Genomic DNA, 23,597 nt, shown 5'->3' with positions numbered 1-23,597 from the left:
TAACCCCAAAGTACTAGATTTATTTCAAACTTTCCATTTTCTTCTTTGTAAAAGGTGAAAGGAGCATTTTCATCCACAATGTCATCTCCAGACCAGGTTTCAGCAACTTCTCTCTGAGAAGCTTATGATGCTGTGCTTATATCTAATGTTTTAAGCCACCTGTTAAGTAAATAAGTTATTTTAATTTATGTGTATATCAATAACTAACTGATTAGAAATAATTATCCAATTGCAATTACCTGGACATTGTTTTAAGTTTTTCCCATGGGATACCCATTTCTGTTTTCATAGCTACTATTTCACTTGCACTTATTTTAATATGTTTAACGGTTGAATTTGCTAGTATCGATTGTCTTGTCTCTGGTGGCAGAGCTTTTATTAATTTTGAAGTTTGATGGCCAACTACATCATTTAAAGTGCCTGTACAACTTCAAGATGTCTCTTGATGGAAGAATTTTGACAGCGGTGGTTGATTTTGCTTCCTGTCTGCTACAGACATAAGCTTTTGGTGTAAGTGTAAATAAATTATAATTAATTTACTAGCTGGCTGTAAAGTAAGCTAGAAAATTTATTATAATTTATGGTTTAATAAAGCTAATTTTGTTTGTTTGTTTTGAATCTTTAGTTAGCTTAAAAATCTCAGATATAGTGATACTTGATCTATATGGTGTGGACGGCGATGATAATGATGATGATGATGATGATGATGATGATGATGATGATGATGATGATGATGATGATGATGATGATGATGATGATGATGATGTTGAAGATGATGATGGCGATGATGATGACGACGATGATGATGACGACGATGATGATGACTGTGATAATGGGAATGACAATGATCATGATAACAAGGATGATTTTGCAATACAGAAAGTGTTCTAAAACTTATATAATTGGTTTTCTTTTAATGGATTGAATTTCATTTTACATGCAGAACATATGTGTCAACATTTTAAGCAGGGAATCAATTTATTTACTTGCCATCAAGTCGTCATAACAAATATTTTCTTTGCAGTGTGGGCAAAATGTTTTATTTAATTGCTTTTGTTTCATTTCTTCAACTAGACATAAAAAACAAAACAAATGTTCTAATTGCTTTAATGTAACAAGTAGTTTTGGTATTTTATTACATATACAGCATATACATAGCTTTAAATAAGGGTTTAGTTCATTTTTAAGCTCTGATAGATCTATAATTTCACTCAGACTGTATATAGTGTTAAGTATTAAGCTTTCTTTTATTGATGTAAGCATGGCAACTGTCCAACGTTTATTTTTTCCAGGTCTTCCTAAAAAATCTTTCTTTGTTTTTGAAATTGATTGTGTGCCTATTGCTCCTTTTCGCAATTTTTTACCCATTTGACATACTTTACAGTTGCTGTTGTGTAGCTGTCAACCAGAAAATATAGTCAGATTAGTTGTTTCTTTCCTTTTGCAATCATTATTAACTGTGCAGTAACATTTATGACATATTCTTTTGGGATGAACACTCTCTATATCTGTCAGTTTAACAAAGAAATCTTCTATTTTGATTTTCAGGCTAATACTCATAGGGAATTGCCATTTGCCACAAACTCTGTACATGAATTTTAAATTTGTTGTGTAGCTCCACAAAAAAATAATATTAGAGAATGCAAATTTATAAACAACGTTAACTGCTTGAGTTGAGTTGTAGAACTTATATATAGTTTAGAATCAGCCAGGATTTTATTTTATCCTGACTTTAATATTGAATGTTCAGTAAAACTTGCTTTGTTATGTTGTATATAGACTGAATTTCAGTATTAAAAAAAAAATCTAGAAATTCTACGATCAGATTTTATTTTATCCTGACTTTATAATCCTCAATTTTACCGTTATCGACAAGCTGCTTTTTCAGTTCTATACATTTGCGCTCAATCAAATTTCTAGCTTTTTTTAAGACTGATGTAAACTTTGCTTATAATAGGAACTATCCCTACTTACATTTTTTTAAAGAAGATTAGTATTTGTAAAGTTATTTGAGAAAATGTTAAGATTGCAGCAATTGATAAATCATAAACTCTTTTCATGTTTGCATCGCTTTCGATTTCTATTTTTGGAGCATGCGCATAATAACATAGCGCTGTTTCGCTATATGTAAATGACCGTGATTTTTGATTGTACATCGCACACTGTTCATTGAGTGTCATATTTGAAAAATCAGAAAGTCTTTTCTACACCAGTGTAACCTCGGAAAGAGCAATTTGAAACAAAATTTTTCAAAAACTTGCCTCTGACGAACAAATCTAATTTGAAGGCAATAAGTATATTCACACAATAACTTATTAACAATGAAGTTCTGCGTTTATGGAAATACTAATGGCGTTTAAGGTGGTATCAGGGTTTTAAAAAACGGCTATTTTTGAAAAAATTTTGAAAATTACCAAAGTTAATGTTTTGAATTGTTAAATCTACCTATTTCAATGTGCGTTTTGCAAAAAGTCAAAAATCTTCTTAAGTTTTAATTAAATTTGGCCTTTTTTTTAAAGAGCCGTTTGGTTCTTGCTTCATAGCATCCACCTTAGCAAAGCTTTTTCTCCAACATCTCCTAAACCAAAAAAGCAATTAACTTCAAATTTTTGCTGAACAATCCTAAAGACGTTTGACTTTTCCTTCAATATTATTTTAAGCTAAAAAATGTAAGTTGAAACCACTAAAATTGGTCACAAAATAGAGCTCCTGAAGAATGGTAGGCAACTTTTTATCAGTCTTCTTTCAGTTTAAATTGAATTAAAGATTTTTTAGTGTTTTTCTTTATAAAGAGGTTCTGCAAGGAGGTATAAGTCCTCTAAAGGTAAAAAAAGAAAGGTTTATAGAGGAAAAGTTACAAGAAATAATGGTGATACAGCATTGAATATTACAAAATATGTTGTAAATAAATCGGCTTCTGCAGAAAAGTTAAGAGATAAAAAGTAATATGCAAAGATAATATCAGTATTGACACAGCTCACTACTAGGAAACACGGATTCTGGGCCACGAGCCATTCGCGAACCCAGAATTTTTTTCTCCGTTTATAAACCTTTGGCGAAGCATTTCCGTGCATGATTTTGTCATGATTTTTAAGACACAAAAGAATCTTAAAAATTTTTGATGTAATTAAAGTTCCTAAAAGTAAATTTTTTTAATTTTTCGCGTCGTCAGTTTCATTCAATTTCTTTTATCTCCTCTGCTAATTTATACTCTTGCGAGCGTAGAAAAGTAAGTATTTCATCATACAAAAATTCTTCACAATCACCATCATCATCAATATCATCTATCTCTATTATCTTAGGTCTTACAATGGTTTCACGTTAATCTTCTTCTGCGATACTCATTGAAATTTTTTTCTTGCCGCGAATTTATTTAAGTCATTAAAATTTTTTTTCATGCTCAAGATGATGTGTGTGTGCATTTAAGTGCGTTTGTTTTTTGCAAATGGATCAATTCTTTATGATCTACCCATGAGTTGAATGAGTCTGGATATCCAAGCCATTTGACTATGGATTTGCTATTTTGCTTTCGAATGACTTTTTCAATTCTGAATATGTCTTGATGAGATTTTTGCATTTCCTTTTCGTAAAAAGTGCCTTGAATTTCTTCGCCATTGGTGTCGGTGATTTTGTACCTGGGAGGATCTGTGAACTGAATTTTTGAAACAGTGAAAACCTCTTCAGTCCATCTTGGAGTGTACCCTTTTTCTTTGGATTTCTTTTTAGTAATCCTCACTTTATCACCCATGGAAAATTTGGGTTCTTGTCTTTCTGTTTGCACCTTTCCATACAGGTTCATCAAGACTTTATTTTTATTCCTTTCATTGCTGGCTTCAACTGGAGTCATTTTAATGGAAAAATGTTTGGTGTGGTTGTATTTATCAAACATTTCATCCAAAACGTCAATGTATTTTTTGGTGTTGTTGGCTGAAAAGTATTTGAACATTTTTTCTTTCATCGTTCTGTTTCACCGTTCAACGACGCAACTTCTTCATTTTCAGTGGAGTACAATTGCACTCTAAGAGCTTTCACATGCTTATTATAAAATTCTTTTCCTTTATCCACCCACATTTTTGTGCATCTTCTTTCTTTAAGAATCCTACTTAGAGCGTCAGCCACAACAAGACCGGTTTCACTTTTTAAGGGTGCAATCCATCCGTACTTTGAAAACACATCAATAACCTTGAGCAAGTATTTATTTCCGTCATTGAATTTTGAAAAGGATTGCATGACCACTTAATTTGCAGCCCATATTTCATCGATGCCGTTTACAATCGCTCTTCTTCTTCTGAAATGATGAATCACTGGTTTATGAAGTTCGTTTGCAAGCTGATCCGTCCATTTCAGGTTTGCCGGTATTTTTTTTTTTTTTCATTGCCGTTTTTTCTATATTTTATGCCTGAGCCATAGAGGTATTGATCACTAGTGCTTCGGAAGTCGATGGCGAGGAGCTATCGTGTACCTGCATACCAACCAATAAAGATTATGGTTTGAGTGGATAAATCAATACTAAACATATCTGTCTAAGGAGAAGTATGGTGGTTCGTTCCTGAAATGCAATGGGATATCTCTTAATATATCCTGTGGGAGTTTATATCATTAGAGTATAACAAATTGTTCATACCCTCTATCACTATTTCTATTTTTAGAGGGTTGAGACTTGGTAGAGTCTTTTCAGGTTGGCGCTCAAAATGTGCCGAGCTTGGGCAAGCGATCACCATCCATTTCAGACTGTCACATGCGAGTTTTGTATTGCAAGTGTACCAATTTACTGGATACTCCAGTGGCGTTGGATTTTTTCATAAGTGAGAGCGAAGCGCCCCTGAGAACTCAGAGCTAAGTCTCCTGCCTGTGAGGTTGGAGCGAGGAAATCCCTCTCATATCTAAAGAAACTGATTAGGCGAGAAAGGTTCTAAATAGATTTGCGAATGGATCTGTTCTTTATACTCTAAAAACAGACGTTGACAATGCTGTTGTCACAATGCCTGATGTTCCTTCAGAAACTTTGATTGCAGACACAAAAGTAAACGATAAAACAATCGAAACTTAGAAGGACATGGAAGCCTTGAATCTTAAAGAAAAATTGACTATGTTAATCAAGGGTTCTCCTCCCGCGCAACTGATAAGAACGCATTACAGACCTTTTATTTCCCAATTATTTACCCTCTAATTAAGTGACACAACCCACCAAACAAGATAATCTACCAAACCATGATAAACTTTTTGATGTGTATGGCTACTTCTGGATGTGTGGCTTCCATGGTCATGTTCTAATTTAGCTTTCTATTTATGAGAGCGCTGTATAGGTTCCACTTATATTACACCATCCGGAGGATCTTCTGGCGATTAGGTGTTCCCATATCTAAATCCAAAGATTTTGATCGCTGGCATAATGATGTTGATACAGGAGGTCAGGGCAAAATTGGAAAAGAATTCGATATCCCTGTGGGGGAGGAAAAACAATCATAGTTGAGATTAATGGGAAAAGAGTTAAAACTCCCCGTGGGACTAGAACTTGGCGATACGACAAGCGCAAATGCTAAAACTGAGTTTTTAAACGCTCTGAAAGCATATGTACTACGTCTAAAAGACTTTGGCGCCGACACCGCGCGTCATATTATCAAACGCCAACGCACTATGAATCCAAATCTCAAAAATGTGGCCAAAAGTCGTTTTTTAAAAGTATTCCAATATATAAATATTTTTTATAATTTAGAAAGAATATTTACCCAATAGCTGAAAAAAATATTTTGCAGAATTTTTAATACGTCCTTTATATGTTTTGGGAGTGATTTATTGCGCTTAAAAAATAAAATAAAAATTTCCAAAATAATTCACGAATTTTTGTATTTTTTTAAATAAGACAATTTTTATATTATTATACAACATTTGTAAACTTTTTTAAAATTTCATTTTCATATATTATTGTTAATATGGTTTTAATCAAAAAAGAAGTAATAACTCGATTTTTTAGCTTTAGATTTTGGGTTTTTGAAGAAAGGAGAAAAATTTTTAAAATATGTATTTTCCCGGTTACAAAAAGTGATAAAGCTTAAGATGTCCACTTTTCACTCCTCCTAAATTTCTATCACATTGTTATGAACGTATTGGGTATAAAACAAATAATTTTTTAGCTGCTCGAATTTGCTCCATTTTGGTTTTATGTCAATTGTTTCAAAAAAAGACATTAGAAAAAGCCCGGGGGGAGGGGTGAGAACAACAAATGCAAGACTTCATTTCAGCATTTTTATAACTTGAGATCTTTTAAAGTTTATATATATACCTTAAAAGATCTCAAATATATATACACACATACACACATGTATAAACCAATATTTGCAACATTTAGTAATATAGTAAAAATTATTTTTAAAAAATATTTATTGTTCATCAAGCAAAAGGTTTAAAACTTCAGAATCTAAGTTAACAGTACTAATAGATTTAGTTTTTTTGAAGATGAATGATGATACTATTGGATCACTACGTAACAGCAGATAATGATATTGGTATTCCATTGCATTTTTTCTAGAAATTATACATGTATGGTTTAGTCTTGCATTTCGAATGTATTTGTTTTGTGCTTCCTGTGCCTCTTCTGAGTAAATACCTATTGGGAGTTCAAAGCAATCAGAAATTTGATAACCATGCTCTAATAGCTTGTGTACAGTAGGTGGCATTATGTACCAGTTATATTTTTTAATTATTATTTCAGAAGTAGCTAAACAATATTTTTTGAAGGCCCCCAAATCAATGTGGTATCCACTGCACACAGCCTTCATTATATTTCTCAATCTAACAATTATTTTAACATCAACTCCTGTAATGTCTGCAAAAGTATCTGCATTGTCAAATGCTCTTCTGGCTGTGTTACCTGTGTTTGAGGAACCATAGCCATGCTTTGGCATATCGACAACAAGGCTCAGCTCACTTCTAAACCTATTCTGAATTTCATTTTTTTGCTCAATAACAGAAAGCTTATGTTCTTTTGATCTAGCCTGATACTTTTTAATTTTCATTTTATATCCTAAGTGTAGCACATACTCAAAAAGTCTAATCCAACAATGTAAAGTAGATAGTCCCATAGTAAGAGATTTTTTATTTGGAGTAAACATTCTGATTTTTACTAGATTGTTCATCTCACTCGGTTTTGCAAAACAAATATTGCACGATTGTGATGAATTCGAAAACATGATAGCATTTACTGACTTGCCATCCAACATAGTCAAGTCAACAACAATTTTAATTTTTATGGAACAGTGCTTTTTACTACTGAGAAGATCTAGATCTAAAATATAGTCTTGCAGATTTTCGATTTGTTTTCTAAGATTTATTTCTTCTGCTGCAATGAGTTCATTTGTTTCCTTTAGGTATTGTAGTTCAAGAGATCTACAAAAATGAGGGCTGGATGGTTTAGGATTATTCCAGATGTTTGAACCCCCAATTTTTAATTTCAAAGGAACTATTGCAGTTTGAAATACTGACTGTTCATTCTGCACTCCAGTAGTAAGATCAGTATCATCAAACCTTTGATTATAAATACTTTGTGAAGATGCACCATCCATGCCACATTTCAAATTGAATACTCCATGTGTAACTGTTTCATCTAAATTTTGAAGCTGCTCAGAACTTAGTTTCAAAATTCGAAGCAAGGTATGGTTAACCATGTTCTGCAAACTACACTTCGCAGACGTTTCTGTAATATGCAAACCCTCTGGATAACAATCTGCTTTTGATTTTAGGATTGCTTTTAATGGGGGATAAATGTCAGCATTTTGCATCAGAGATGAGTTTCGAATAATCTGGTATTGTAAATCACTCAAATCACATTGAATTTTAAGTGATAAAGCTTGATCAGCAGACATCATAATCGGCTGATAATTATCAGATTGGTAAGTTTGGCCCAGTAGATCTTTAGAAAACATTTTAAAATTTTTTCCCAAATCAGATTTTCCAGGACTTGATTTTGCATGTACAACAGCAGCTTCTGCTAATTCTTTAGTTGTATGAGTTTTAGCCAAACTAAAATAAAAATAAACAACATCATTATTTGATAAACTATTTCCATTATGATAATTTCAAAAATTGATACTATGGAAAACTGCCTTAACCACACAAGTGTGGAACTGTGGGTGTATATTCTGGTCGTCCAGTTTTTAAAGTTGAATCAAGTTTAGTATTTTGATTCTGAAACAACTCACCCTCTAACCATGCCACTTCTTGTTTAACTAATCTTTTAAAACTACGATTATGCTTTGCATATTTAACCCGAAATTTATAAATAAAAAGTCTAATTTTTTCTGAGAGTTCTGCATCAGACAGTTCTTCATTGGTTAGCAATTTATTTTTTGCTTCAGTTTCTAAAACGGCTTGCGAATTCGCATGATTAACACCAACTTCTTGAATTACGCTTATAAGTTCTAATCTTTTCATATTTAATCAACAACAAAGAAAAAACACCTGTATAATCTTCTAGATGCACTCTTTGCAATTAATATTTTATGAAAACAAAGCTATAAATTTTCTTTACAGAAAACAACTCTATATTGAGTTTAAATACAGTTTACGTCTATTTAAAGTAAAAAGATTGCACAAAGTTCACTTTCTGTTAAAAAAAAAATCGGAAAAAAGTTTTGGCCACTTTTTCGCAATTTGGACTCATTGTGCAACGGTGTTGAAAAATCTGTTGTTGAGCTACCCACAGATAAGTCATCAAAGGAGTACCAGGCAGAATTCAACAACTTAATCACGGGCGGTTTAGTAGCTGCATTGCTGGGACTAGCTGTCTGGTAGCGCACTAAATCAGCAAAAGCATTTTTGACCATCGGCAAGAGTGGCCCTAGATTTCACATTTTTCAAACACTAGTAGGACTTTTCCGACGCCAACTGGGGTATTATCTGTCTCAATAAATTTAGAGAATATTTGGTCATGCAAGTGTCTGATCGGATCTTCCACTTTGCTCATCGTTTGGATCCCACTACTCGTTACCAAAACTTACAATATTTTGAACCTTCCTACCGTTACCCTGGAAAGTTTAGGAGTTCTTCAGCATCGCAAGTTATTAGAAACATCCATAGCCCTGGAGGCTGTGTTAGAAATTAGGATTGTTGTTTCCTCGAGGACTGTGAAGTAAGAACTGGTAAGGCTAATGTGAAAAAGGCACTGGTCTGATTGACTATAGAAATATAGATGGTATATATCTTGTGGTTTCTCATGTCTTTGATGATAAAGCCTAATAAACCATTGATCTAATTGAAGGAGAATCACATCCGTTAAATAAGTCTAACACAAAATTATCTGGAGGGAGGTTATACCTATTGTTGCTAAGCATCATAAGCATGGCTTTCATAGCACCATCCGTCATCTCAGTGTCGACACTGACAATATTATTAGCTACGTTTGCCCTGAGATTCTAGATGGTCCTCCAGTAGATTAATAACATAGAGAAGCTCTCTAAAAATTACCGATTACTATTGAAAAAAAGAAAAAACACAGCAAAAATGCTAACTGTATGGGTCGCTATCTCTGACAAGACTGGTCTGCTGACTGGTTTCATCGCTGCTAGTCTAGCAGCGTCTGAAGTCGGCTCAATCCATTGGATAGGAATTGCATGTATCGATGCAATATGCAGCATCTTAGCGAGCCAGCTCAGAGTCATTGATATTGGTAAAGTCCTCTTCTTGGTGCATCACACTCTATATACCCAATCTTGAGCGATAGTTGTCTCACTCCAGGAAGGTATAAGTGGCCCATCAATGATAGAGAATTAACTCCCGATTAGTTTATTGCTCTTGAAAATAAATATCGGACGCGACTCTACATTGTTGATACGGGGGATGCAAAAAACTTACAACAGCGAGATGGAAAACCCGAAACGCTCGAAGACATCTAGAAACATTGTTCTGAGGAATCCTTAGCGGCAGCCGATTTTATTAAAGACATCGCCATTTTGGAGTTTTTGTACGCGCCGGTTGCTGGCACAGGGCGCTTGCTCCTGGCTTGTCCCTGTTCGTAAAGAAGGCTAATGTTTAAACCTTGTTGTTCGTAAAGAAGTCTAGACTTGGGTTGATACCTGTGCAGAGTGTGCTGCGGAATTGATTATGGTGCTAGTGTGGTCATTTTTCTGAAGATTTCTTCCCTGCACGATTAAGAAGATGGGAGCTACGGCTTCGATGGCTAACGCAATATAGCCTATCTCTGCGATAAATGCAGTAATCTCGACGTTCTACTTCTTGCTCCTCTCACTTGCTTTGATCCCGCAAGCATCCTATTCTGGTTCGGGTGGCACGCGTTTCACGGAATTCTCAGCATCACCCTTCTCCAATTCCTTCTCAGCGGCGGCGGCAATCTCCAACCTCTGATTTTACAAAGACATGAGGAGCAGACACTACTAATCTTTTTGTTCAGCAGCCGAAGCCTATTCAGCCTTAACAGCTTTCTCGTCTTTTTGTTTTACGTTGACTGTCGGTTTCTCCATATTATTTTATCAAACATAAATCTTCAATAGACAAATCAAAATCATTTGTGCTTATTTTTTGAAAAAACTGTTGATCACGTTGAACAAACCAAGCCGGGCAATTTAAATCAACATGCTAAACGGTGCTCAACATCAAAGTCAAGGGAGCAATACCTAAACCAAAACGGTTACATACTTTTCCTGAAAGGACACACAGAGCGTGCTGCAAGACCGGATAATTATCGAGATAGTATTTTAGGGCAGCGTGATCACCCACGAGAGAGAATCTTTTGAAAAGTTCTGTGTATGCTGATGTTGCTATATGACTGAGCCCGGTGTTAATGCTCCTGCCCATCCTTGCGGTATTTTTCCATCTACGCAACAGTCATCTTGTTGATATCGTGATACGATCAGCTTTTTTTCTTTCGTCAAGTAATTAATTTCCACTCCTAGTTGCAAAGCCAACCTTCTACGTTAGAGCTCAACAGAGATCTCTTTGCGGAGCTCTTGGCTAATCTCTATGGATTTGTCTGAGTCATCCTCAAGCATATGTATCGGGTCTTATATGTATACGGTGTTCGCTATATAGTCCTATCTGTGTTTGTTGCGCCCATGCAAAGAAGATGACTTTCTATCGGATTTATTATTTCCATTAGTGATGGCCAGCCATTCTAAAATAATGACCACCAACACGATAAAATTTGATGATGTTTACCGTGCTGCAAAAAGTAATTTCAGCTGCAGACACTTTGTGAAGAATTATTAACACTATCACTAGGCTCTCTGCAATATTATTGACGACTGTGAGACAACTTTCCTTGAGCACCGAGACTTCTGCGCCTACTAAAAAAACGTCTGAATGACACTGTACCAGCTGTAAACAAAATAAATTACGAGCTTTTCCTCCATAAATGGAATGCTGGGATCCTCGTAGATCATAATTTTTCATCAGTTCCGTTAAAAACAATACCTAAGCCTGTGGTTGGTGAGAGCAAACTTAACGAGGTCAACCAAACGGGATTACTGCATATTCCCCATGACAAAGTCGGCTAGCGCACATATAAATATTCTCTTGTGGTTGTTGATGTGGGGAGTTGTTAAAATAAAGCGGAACCAGGAGCCGTTACAAAGAAGCAATACCATCCATGACAGAAGTCGCAGATGTTATCAATCACAAAACAAGCGCGGTTCCTTTAACGTTGCCACACCTGCTTGAGGTGTATCCTGACCGCAAATTTCTGGGGGCTACTATCCTCGTGAAGTTGAGCTCATCCAAATGCTTATTGTACTTAGTCGTGCGGTGTGTGTTTAGTTTCACTGGATATTTCGCGGATAAGATTGCAAACTCAAAGCATTTGTTATCCATATTCTTCATACTTATCCATATTCTTCATGCAGATTGCCGAGGTATAATAGGCAATTTGTTCAACTTTTTTATGTTTTTCAACAAGCGTATTTTTAAAGCTAGATAGGCTTTCATCAGCATCTTTAACAGAATCGTGAGTGTCGATACAAGATAAAGCTTTTTCAAACAGTTTTTTTAACATTATTAATATTAGTCGTGCGAAATCGACATTTAATTGCTAAAGACATTACACGGAAATATGCAAACAGATTTTTACTATCATTATATGCAATAAAGTTGTTAAGTTTTAAACAAGTATAAACAAACTTTAATGGGCATAAATCTTTGTAATCACAAATAACATAGCTTTAAAACTCAACAAGCAAGTTCAATGAATCTCTCTGTGGGCTTCAATATAGAATCTTGCAAGTGATCTACTTAGCTAAAGCTTTTATGAAGATCAAATCAATGTGATACTTGTCAACATCAAAGGTTAATACCCTCTAAACGTGCCTGTTAAGCAAAAATACACCAACGAAATTGTTACATATTTATTTCCGTAATACACCCATGACGCTAATGAATATGTAATTATCGCTGTTATATGTAACCTTCTTAACACTATTTCTATAACTTTCACGCATTTGTATATAAAACAATTAGGCTATTGTAAATATACCCATCACGTTAATTTTATTTAGTGCTATAAAAAATTTTAGAATTAAATATACCCAACAAATTAGGAAGAAATGTAGAAGTAATTTACGATTTAAAACGTTACACATCTAAGTTTTTTTATTTCGAACTTGTTTCTTTAACCATGGAAAAAATATACAACAAGAATATGTTAAACTTGAATTAGTATTTATGAGTATAAGTGTATATAATTTTATACGCTTTTAATCATTTTTTGAGTGTGGCTTTTTGTCGTTACGAAGTGCGTAGATTTGTCATGACTATATTACTCATCACTTTTTCTTAGAACTTGACGAATCTTACTAATATTAAAATAGTCAAATAACATTTCATCAATGGATAAAACGAGATGGAACAAAGAGTCTGTTTAAATGGTAACTTGAAATAAGTTTTGTTAACTTTTTAACTACGTGTAATACATTTTACATTTGAAAATCTTTGTTTTCTACACTCACTTTATTTCCTCTTAAAGAATTCGTTTTGAAATTTGTATTAACATTTATGAGTATATTTTTATATAATTATGTATGGAAAATATGTACGGTTATTATCATTTTTTTAATGTATGGTTTTTTGTGGATCTTTGTCGTTACTAAGTGCGTAGATTTGTCATCGCTATGTTACTCATCCCTTTTTCTTGGAACTCGACATATATAATCCTTTCATTTTCAAACAGTTGATGTTCTTAGAGAATTATTACTACATTATTACTTTATGGATTAATGATCACAATAATCAAATGAATGTTTTTTTTAAAGGTATTCACTCAGTATCTTTAGTATCCCATTGTGGCATTGTATTAGATTTTACTACAATCATACTAATATTAAAAAAATAAATTAAAATTGTCATTGTTGGATAAAACGAAGAGGAACAAGAATCTGTTAAAAAGGTAACTGGCAATTCGTTTTACAGCACTAATTTGCAGTCATTATTTTTCATTAGCTTTTTTAGCTACGTTTAATACATTTCACATTTGATAATCTCTCTATCAATCATTGATACAATTCGTTTGTTTTCTACACTCACTTTATTTTCTCTTAAAGATTTCGTTTTTAAATTTGAAAATTTATAACAATCTGTGTAAAGGACAAACATGTTCAGTTATCTGTATTTAACTTAATAAATAGGCCAATGAATATGTACGCACGCAGTCACTAACACGCGGACAAAGAGCAAATGATTTCTTTTAGCGATATTAAGTATTTTGCAGTATTCGCATTATTTATGAGAAAAATACTAATATCGAATACTTGACAAGTCCTTACTAGCACGCAAAACGTGCGTCAGAACTCTCATTTATGAATTCTCATAATGAAAAGAAGAGGAAAACATTTTTAAATTCTTTATTTAAATTTTCCTTGAATTTTGTTTAAATTCTTCTTGAGTTTTATTTAAAGTGTACTTGAACTTTATTTAAACTTTACTTAAATTTTATTTAAATTTTCCTTGAATTTTATTTAAATTTTCCTTGAACTTCATTTAAGTTTTACTGCTTGACAAGTTTTGACTCACGCAAAATGTGGTAATAAATTTTTGGTAATATAAACATTGCGAACGAATGTGCAATATTTTTTATTAAGCTAAAAATAATTTTTAATTATTGAACTTTTCCTTTTCTAAAACGAAATTTGCAATGATTCAATATTATCATTTTTTTTCTTCTAAAACTTTCATGCTAAAATGTCAAATATTGCTTTTCATGTAACCATAAATGTTTTATCAAGTAGCCTGATATAAAATCTTTTTATCCAGAATGATAAGTAGATTGAAAACATTAGGAATCAAGCCAGTTGCTGCGTATTTTTTTGTTCAAGTATCTTCATAATCTATTTATTTCCAAATATAGAGGTTTACACTAGTATACGGTAATAATCTTTGTTATACTCGTTATGGTTATTCTCTAGTTTTTCTTATTTGTATTTCTCTTTTTTACTAATAAAGATTAGCCTAGCATAAACGAAACTCCCTCTGCTTAAACAAAATAAACAAGTTGACACACTTTTTTTGAAAGTTCTTCTTACATTTTCATCCACTCAATTTTCATCCACTTCCTTTCTCACAAAAGCAGCTATACACTCATCACTCAATCATCTCAACATACACACAAGTAGTTGTAAATTACTGAGTTGAAAAGAAGGTCATCTAAATGGTCGTTGTTGGAAATGTTAAAGCAATAGCTAAAGCTGCAGTTATTTTCCCTCTATATTTGTAGTTTTAATATCCATGATGCGATATTATTATCAGTTCTTCTTCTATTAATTGAGTATATATCAAAGTGTCAATACTATATAGAGGAAACTGGTGTAAAATGGGGTACTGGAGCAAATTGGTTCTTCTGTAAATAAACTTTGTCATCAGTATGAAACAAAAAAATAGTGATTAGTTTTCAATTATTACTTGAGTTATTGAATAATTATATATTATGTTTTTATGAAAGTAAAAATATCATAAAGTAAATATTTAGACTGAATACATTTGTGCTCCATATACCATATATATTCCGTGTATATTTTGAGTTCACCTTCTAAAAATACAAAACCATTAGTACCATCAAAACTGGTAATTGTTTTTCAATAGATATCAACTAAGTATATTTTTAAAGAAGAGGCATTTCAAACATTTAACCAAAAACTTTTCTCGTAGCAAACCAGATGCTATTTTAGCCGCTCGTGCCATGAGCTTTGAGCAAGTGACTGCTTATTCACTTTTTCTTTACTGCAGGGTATTATGGATACAAGTAAACTTCATGTTGAAAACACCTGGAAGTGTGACGAAACATGTATATGTTTAGTTTCAAAGTGTCTCTCTAACACTGTTTCAACCAAAGGGAATAGGCAAGTTGGTTTTCTCACTTCAGCTGATAAGGGTAAGCTTGTTATAGCAGTAATTTGCACTTTATCAAGTGGGTGGTACATGCCGCCCATAATGATTTATTCTCGTAAACGAATGAAGTTAGAATTAATGGATGAGGCACAACCAGGTGCCTGGTCTGAATGTCACTCAAGTGGGTGGATAAAAAAAAAAGTTGCTTGTTTGCTTAAAAAGTATTATTCAATGCTCTAATGCAAAAATAGTCTCTCAAACTTCTACTTTCTTTAGTTGTACATAAATCTTTTACTAAAAGTACGGAATCGAAAAACATGCGAAATAAAATGGTGTATTACTTCTGTTGTTGCCTCCGCATTGTTCACCTAAAATGCAGCCCCAGCATATTTCTTTTATCAGCATGATTGAAAGAAGTGCTGATAAAAGCCATATGCAGGGGGTACATTTGAGGTGTACAATGGGGGAGTGGACAATTATGCTGAATGTACCAGCATAACTGTCCATCTCCTCCAGGCTTTTAACTTCATCTATTAGCAATCCTAGCACCTCATCGTTTCAAAAAGTGTTTCTAAGGTTTATTATCCCAATACCAAAGCAGGGATTGCAAAAGAGACTATCGAAGAAAAGAGTAAAAACAGCAATCCTGACCACCTTTTCATATAAATTATCGCTATTAGACACCTTGATTCAAAAAGCATTAACTTCATCAAAATAAAGGAAAAAGCATAACATAAGAAACAAAAACCATTTTGAATTAAAGTAAAATGTAACTGCTGAACCACATGGAAAAAATACTTCGGCATTGAAAAAGAAGAATGAAAAAAGTAGAGGAAGGCACTCTGTGTTTTTCCTTTCCATAAAAATTACACAACCAATGTTGAATATTGGCTTTCTAATGGTGATTGCTACACGTGAGTACTTTACTCATGTGCAGGATTAGAAGATAAAGATAAAAGACCATTTTTTACTATGAGCTATGTATAAATGAGTTAAACTGAAACTTGCTTAAGATTAAGTTGAAACCATCTTGCTTTTAGCAAAAAGAAGGATGGTTTTAACTTAATCTGTTCTTGTCAGTTTTTAGCTATCTTTACCTTAAATACCTTATTATGCCCTAGTTCCCTTTACAACTACACATATTATATTATATCTTGTTACATTATTGTCAAACGGCGATGAACAAATTGGATCTGAATAAAAAACATTTTTTTAAAATCTGTGTTCTATTAGATTTTTCTGCTTCTATTCAAACCCTCCTTCAAAACCAAACAGCTCAGCTTGATCCGTGTTTGATTACGTTCCACATCTATATTAGAAGTCACATACGGATGAGGTGTATCTTGGAAAGATAATCCTGCCTATCACATCTAATTTTAAGTACATTTCAGCATAGGGTATTTCAACAGTTGAGTAATATTATAAAACAGCTTTTAAAATGTCAGTATTAAAAATGATCAAAAATCCAGTTTAAAAAATGAATGAACTAACACTAAAAATTTGCTTTTAGAAATCTTTTTTGTTTTAGACACATTCATCATGGACCAAAGAACAAAATATATTTTGGTTGATAAAATAGCTTCTGAGTGGAAAAGGTTTGCGCATGAAGCTAATTTTTCAAAAGCTACTATTGATTACATCGATCTTGATAAAAACAGCGATCAACTTAAAATGAAGGAAGTACTTAACATGCTCGTTTTACGAAATGATTTTGACGTTATGCTCGTGGTCAAAAAATCTCTTACGCGTATAGGTAAAGCAGATGTTTTGAATGAGATCCAAATATCTCGTAAGTGCAACCCCATTTTTTCCATATATTTTTATAATGTGGTTTTACTGTTTTATGTAAAAGAATTTCATAACCGTTATTTAATGATTTCTTGTTCATAATGTGATTTCTCTGCGAATCAAATCCTAACCGGGAAGTAACTTAACTTCACATTTTCTTTACTTTAATGTTAAATTGATAGCATGCCAAACTTTGTATTTTTTACCGAAAACGTAAAGTTTTTCAATTTTATTCAATCAACCTAAACGAAATCGAAGATTACATATTCAATTTAACCGTATTTCATGAATTTCCAATCTTCATATTTTTGCATTTCTTTTTGAAGAAAAATCAGTTATTTGTTATATGAAAAAACTTTCTACAATATATTTCAATTTGTTTTAAGACTTTCCATAAGCAAGTCTGAAAAGTTCAAACCAATTTGTTTTTGTTTTTTTTGATGCGATTAACCAAGACGTGCTTTTTTGAAGCATGCCAACCTCCCTTATAAATCTTTTTAGTCGAAAGGTTTTCTATTGGTTGTGCTTAAGCCATATTTTGTGGATTTACTTCTTTGTTAATATAACTTATTCATCAATCTAGAAAGTCTAAAGAGTATTGTAAACTAACTTAATCTGACCGAAATAAGGCCATGATACTTTTAAATGAATGCAAGAACTTGTTTTTATAAACATTCATTATTATAGATTGATGTATTAATTGCTATAGCCTTAAAAAAACAAAACAATGGCTTGCACATTCCACAACCATATACGATTATCAACATAAACATTTTTTTTTAATTTTCTATTTCATAACAATCTCTTTTTGGACAAGTTTCTTTAATGATCTTGTTGTATTTAGAAATTCTAAGTCTGTTATCATCTACAAAACAAAACTATTTTTCATTATCGATAACCAAAAGTGATTTCCTATTCTAGAGCTGGTTAACAAGTGTTCACAAACCTATGAGGTTGATTTTGTTTACTCTAATAAAAAATGTCGGGTGATTAGAGCGCCTTTTCTCGAAACCAAATAAAACCAGCTTTAAGTATTTTATCGCTTCTTTTCTTTGCTTTTATTGTTCTTTAGTGTATTTGGGAGTCTTTTAGCATTTTCTGTATTGAATACTCATTTTTTCAATTAAAAACCATTTGTTGTTGTTTCAATTGATAATCAATTAATCCAAACGTAAGACTCAAATTTCTTTGACTGACTCCTCTTTGATTGTTCACAAATCTTTGAGGTTGATTTTATTTTCTCTATTCGAAATTGTCAAGTGCTTAGAGCGCTTTTTCTCAAAACCAAATAAAATCAGTTTTAAGTATTTTTAAGTTATCATAGAAAGTAAGCTTTTCCATTTTTTTAAAATTATTTTTGAATCCACTATCTTACTATTTAGATTTTCTACAAAGATAAAAGTGTAAAGACGCTTTTAAAAAGACTCATTCTTCAAGATACCTTATTTTAAATAAATATATTTTACAATATATTCAAAAATTTCAATTTTTTAGTATAACAAACATTCCATAAACTCTTTTGCTTCAAATCAAATGATAGTTTAAGTAGTAAGAAAAATTGAAGTTTGTCCCAAACCTAATGCAACGCCCGTTACAATGTAAAAACGATTTACAAGGAAACTTCAACCTAGCGTCATCTGACTCAGGCAATTTAAGGAAGTATAAAGCAACATTAAAAAACTTCTGCTCAGTTTATGATAAGATAAACAGCCCCCGTGCTTAATTTTACGGCTGCAAGAAGGTTTCGTTCGGTCTTCATTTAACTTTAATTGTTATACACTGAAAGTTCTTGCCTGATGCAGATAAATTTTTCTTTGTCTTTTTAAGGGTAAAATCCATACCATTTGACCTTACAAACATTAAGTTTGCATGTTAGAAACGAAGGGGTATTTGTAAGTTTTCTCTAGCAAGATCAACTTTTTTCATTAGAATTTGAAACTCTTTCAATCATGGTTTGATTGCTTATGGAAATGCAGGAAAGATTTCCCCAGTTGAATAATTTTCTGCGTCTATTTTTTCAGTAACATCAGGCAAAAGGCATAAAAAATGCATAAAGAATATTACAGATTGAGCGCTAGCAAACAGTCACTAGCTGTTTATCGCGTCATTCTAGAACTCAATTCGGCTGAGGATAGATGCTCGATATAATAAATCAGAAAGAACTAGCTTAATAGAGAAAAATACCTTCAAAGTGTTTGATGCGGTCTAATTAAACTTTTTAACTGTTTATTTACAGAATATTTGGTTCATTTTTTTTTTGTTTTTATCTTTTTTTTCTTTGCATTACCTTCTACATACCTTCTCAATTGTTTACATTTTTAATTCTGTATATAAAGAAAAAAGACACTTTAACTTGTATTGCTCAAATCTGCTTTGATAATGCAGGGGCTCTATTACTTTTTTTGATTAAAGAAGAGAATTGAAAAGAAGCTGATTCGCCAAAAAATATAAATAGCAAGTTATGGAAAAATGTCCGTTTTAACTCCATTTATTATCGCAAAGCTGTTTCCATTTCTGTTTTCCAGTCTATGCCATAGAAAATACAATAATCCAAAAGCAAAGTTTTACTACTTTAATTTTAATAAACATTAAAGGAAAGATGTCTCAAAACGTCACTCTTGCAAACTTCAGCCTTAAGTATTTGGTTTAAAAGCTTAGTGCAAGTATTTCAACAAAACTAAATCTTATTAAAATAAGTAACCTTTCTTGTAAGCTAGTATATTATGCTTATTGAAAAATTTTTAATCATCAGAATTCCACTCTCTTTTGATTTAATATATTGATTGTTGCCAAGGTTTTTACCCAGGAGAAAAAGTGCTATAAAACTTTCATAAACTTTTGAAATATATGGCCTATAGAAATTCTTTAGAAATTCTATAGAATGTCTATTAGTTTCTATAGAACTTGCTATAAAACTTTTTTTTTATATTAATGTAAAAAAAAAAAAAAAAAGTTCAACAGGAATTTCTATAGAAATTAATAGACATTCGTTAGAAGTTCTATAGAATTTCTATAGGCCATATGTTTCAAAAGTTTAGAGAAGTCCTATAGAAAATTTTGTCCTGGGTAACAATGAAATAAAAGAAAAAAAAAAATAAGAATTCATACAAAAAATAAAAACTATGCTGCAAATAAACTTATCTGTCAATGAAGTTTAATAAATACTTAATACACAATTCTCGATTTTTCAAGAAAAGAGGAAACTGCAGATCATTAATTCTCTTTTTAAAATATAAGAGGAGGCATTTAGTAAAATCTCATGGTTGAATAATGAATTCAGGGTGTGATGGTATTGGGAAAACAATTTCTTTGCAAAGTGGTCTTTATCATTGGCCGATTGGATTACATTAGAAAGGTTTAAATATTGCTTTATGTTTAAAGTTAAAAAAAGTTCAACCAAACTTCAAATTTTTTCAAACATGAAACAACTCATACAAAACATTTACAGAAATACTCTTGAGGGTTACGAAGTTTCATCGATTAATACAACAATCTATGTAATAGATGAATTTGATGAACTTGCTTACTTAGAAAAATTAATTGCAAAGTTTCAAGCAACATTCTTGTAAGCGCAGCGCTTAGGGATGCCATTTGATCACAAATTTGTAAATATGTTTTTAGTGGAAATGACGCTGCTGCAATTATATTCAGGAGCACAATTAATGATTAAAAAGATACGGCAAACGTGCAAAATATGGGAATTTTACATCCGTGGAAGAAAGAATGTCTTTTTTCGGAGTTAAACTCTAAAAACTGACTAAGAAAATCTTTATTCACTAAATTAAATCTTTATTACTTTTTATTTGACAGAACACGAAAATCGAAAGAATCATAAAAGTTCTGAAGCTATTCAATTATATGAAAAAAATCAACTTGATGAGGCTGAAAAATTGTATAGAGATGTAGAATATATGCAAATAGAACAATTGGGAGAGAAACATGCAGATACACTTTCTACTAAATACTGGATTGCAATGTGCTTATATAAAAAAGAACAAATTGAAAATGCTGAAAAAATGTTCAGAGATGTAGAAATAATACAAAAAGAGGTATTAGGAGAGAAACATCCAGATACGCTATTTACTAAACACCGGATTGCAAAATGTTTATATAAAATGCAACAGTTCGACAATGCTGAAAATATGTTCAGAGATGTAGAAATAATGCGAAAGGAGGTTTTAGGAGAGAAAGATGTAGAAACACTTTGTACTAAATACTGGATTGCAATATGCTTGTTTAAAAAAGAACAAATCGAAAATGCAGAAAAAATGTTTAGAGATGTAGAAATAATACGAAAAGAAATATTAGGAGAGAAACATCCAGAAGCACTATATATTAAATACTGGATTGCAAAGTGTTTATATAAAAAACAACAATTGGACAATGCTGAAAAAATTTTTAGAGATGTAGAAATAAAGCGAAAAGAGATTTTAGGAGAAAAACATGAAGAAACAATATATGCTAAACATATGGTTGCACAGTGTTTATATGGAAAACAAGAATTCGTTGATGCTGAAAAAATATTCAGAGATGTAGAAATAATGCGAAAGGAGGTTTTAGGAGAGAAACATGCACATACACTTTGTACTAAATACTGGATTGCAATGTGCTTATATAAAAAAGAACAAATTGAAAATGCTGAAAAAATGTTTAGAGATGTAGAAATAATACGAAAAGAAATATTAGGAAAGAAACATCCAGAAACACTAGATATTAAACACTGGATTGCAATGTGCTTATATAAAAAAGAACAAATTGAAAATGCTGAAAAAATGTTTAGAGATGTAGAAATAATACGAAAAGAAATATTAGGAAAGAAACATCCAGAAACACTAGATATTAAACACTGGATTGCAATGTGCTTATATAAAAAAGAACAATTTGATGATGCTGAAAAAATGTTTAGAGATGTAGAAATAATACGAAAAGAAATATTAGGAGAGAAACATCCAGAAACACTAGATATTAAATACTGGATTGCAATATCCTTATATAAAAAAGAACAATTCGATGATGCTGAAAAAATGTTTAGAGATGTAGATATAATACGAAAAGAAATATTAGGAGAGAAACATCCAAAAACACTATTTATTAAACAACTTATTGCAAAGTGTTTATATAAAAAACAACAATTCGACAATGCTGAAAATATGTTCAGAGATGTAGAAATAATGCAAAAAGTGGTTTTAGGAGAGAAACATGTAGAAACACTTTGTACTAAAAACTGGATTGCAAAGTGCTTATATAAAAAAGAACAAATTGACAATGCTGAAAAAATCTTCAAAGATGTAGAAGTAATACGAAAAGAAATATTAGGAGAGAAACATTCAGAAACACTATATATTAAATACTGGATTGCAATGTGTTTATTTAAAAAACAACAATTGGACAATGCTGAAAAAATTTTTAGAGATGTAGAAATAAAGCGAAAAGAGGTTTTAGGAGAAAAACATGAAGAAACAATATATGCTAAACATATGGTTGCACAGTGTTTATATGGAAAACAGCAATTCGATGATGCTGAAAAAATGTTCAGAGATGTAGAAATAAATCGAAAAGAGGTTTTAGGAGAAAAACATGAAGAAACAATATATGCTAAACATATGGTTGCACAGTGTTTATATAGAAAACAGCAATTAGATGATGCTGAAAAAATGTTCAGAGATGTAGAAATAAAGCGAAAAGAGGTTTTAGGAGAAAAACATGAAGAAACAATATATGCTAAACATATGGTTGCACAGTGTTTACATGAAAAACAGCAATTAGATGATGCTGAAAAATTGTTCAGAGATGTAGAAATAATGCGAAAATAGGTTTTAGGAGAGACGCATTCAGATACAATATATAGTAGATAAAAATTAGATAATGCTGAATAAAATGTTTAGTTATGTAAAAATAATTCTAGAGGATGCTTTTTGAAAGCAACATATAGATGCATTAGATGTTAAAAACTAGATGGCAATATTCTTAAATAAAAAACAATTATTCGATAAGACTGAAAAGATGTTTAAAATATTGTAGAAATTTATTGAAATGGTGTCTTTAGAGAGATGCATTCTCATACGCTAAATTCTTTTGAAAGTATTTCGTAAAGTAGAAACTATGCGAAAATAAGTTTTAAGTGATGAATTTGTGAACAGATTAAATACAAAGTCTTAGATTTCAATGTGCTAATATAAAATACGTTAGACTTCATTCGAACAATTTCAGTTAATGTAACAGATGGCGTTAGATTTTTTGTTTTGATTATTTAATGGAAGTTTTTATTTTTTTATATCACTTAATATCAGATTTTCAATCAATCATTAGCTTTATGGTGTCGTGAATAACGTCTTTAAGATGCAATTAACGTGTTTGAAGGTGTTAAGTATGTAAAGTAATAATTGTGTGTGGGTGTTAATGTACGTAGTTGTTGATTCATGTACGGTTTTAATGTATTTAATGTGTTAAAATGATGTATTTGTAAGAGGGGAATGGAATTTGTAATT

At 31.8% G+C, this 23,597-nt stretch overlaps 2 protein-coding genes across 2 annotated transcripts; one reads left to right on the top strand and one right to left on the bottom strand.

The window, feature by feature from the left end:
* Positions 1 to 6,380: 6,380 nt before the first annotated feature.
* On the bottom strand, positions 6,381 to 7,639 carry LOC149880732 (uncharacterized). The gene has a single exon (XM_090067870.1). The coding sequence runs from the start codon at positions 7,560 to 7,562 to the stop codon at positions 6,381 to 6,383; it is 1,182 nt and encodes a 393-aa protein (XP_089923996.1). The 5' UTR covers positions 7,563 to 7,639.
* A 5,725-nt stretch (positions 7,640 to 13,364) lies between these two features.
* LOC149880731 (uncharacterized) lies at positions 13,365 to 23,597 on the top strand. Its single transcript, XM_090069806.1, has 4 exons — positions 13,365 to 13,387; positions 15,220 to 15,364; positions 16,850 to 17,110; positions 20,920 to 23,597. The coding sequence occupies exons 2-4, from the start codon at positions 15,226 to 15,228 to the stop codon at positions 22,920 to 22,922; spliced, it is 2,403 nt and encodes an 800-aa protein (XP_089925932.1). The 5' UTR covers positions 13,365 to 13,387; positions 15,220 to 15,225; the 3' UTR covers positions 22,923 to 23,597.

Source organism: Hydra viridissima, unplaced genomic scaffold (assembly GCF_058129835.1).
Source record: "Hydra viridissima isolate aposymbiotic clone 2 unplaced genomic scaffold, HvirCarnegie_v1 scaffold_12, whole genome shotgun sequence".
NCBI lineage: Eukaryota > Metazoa > Cnidaria > Hydrozoa > Anthoathecata > Hydridae > Hydra > Hydra viridissima.
Note: the sequence above shows the minus strand (reverse complement) of the source record. Positions and strands in the feature narration are given on the sequence as shown.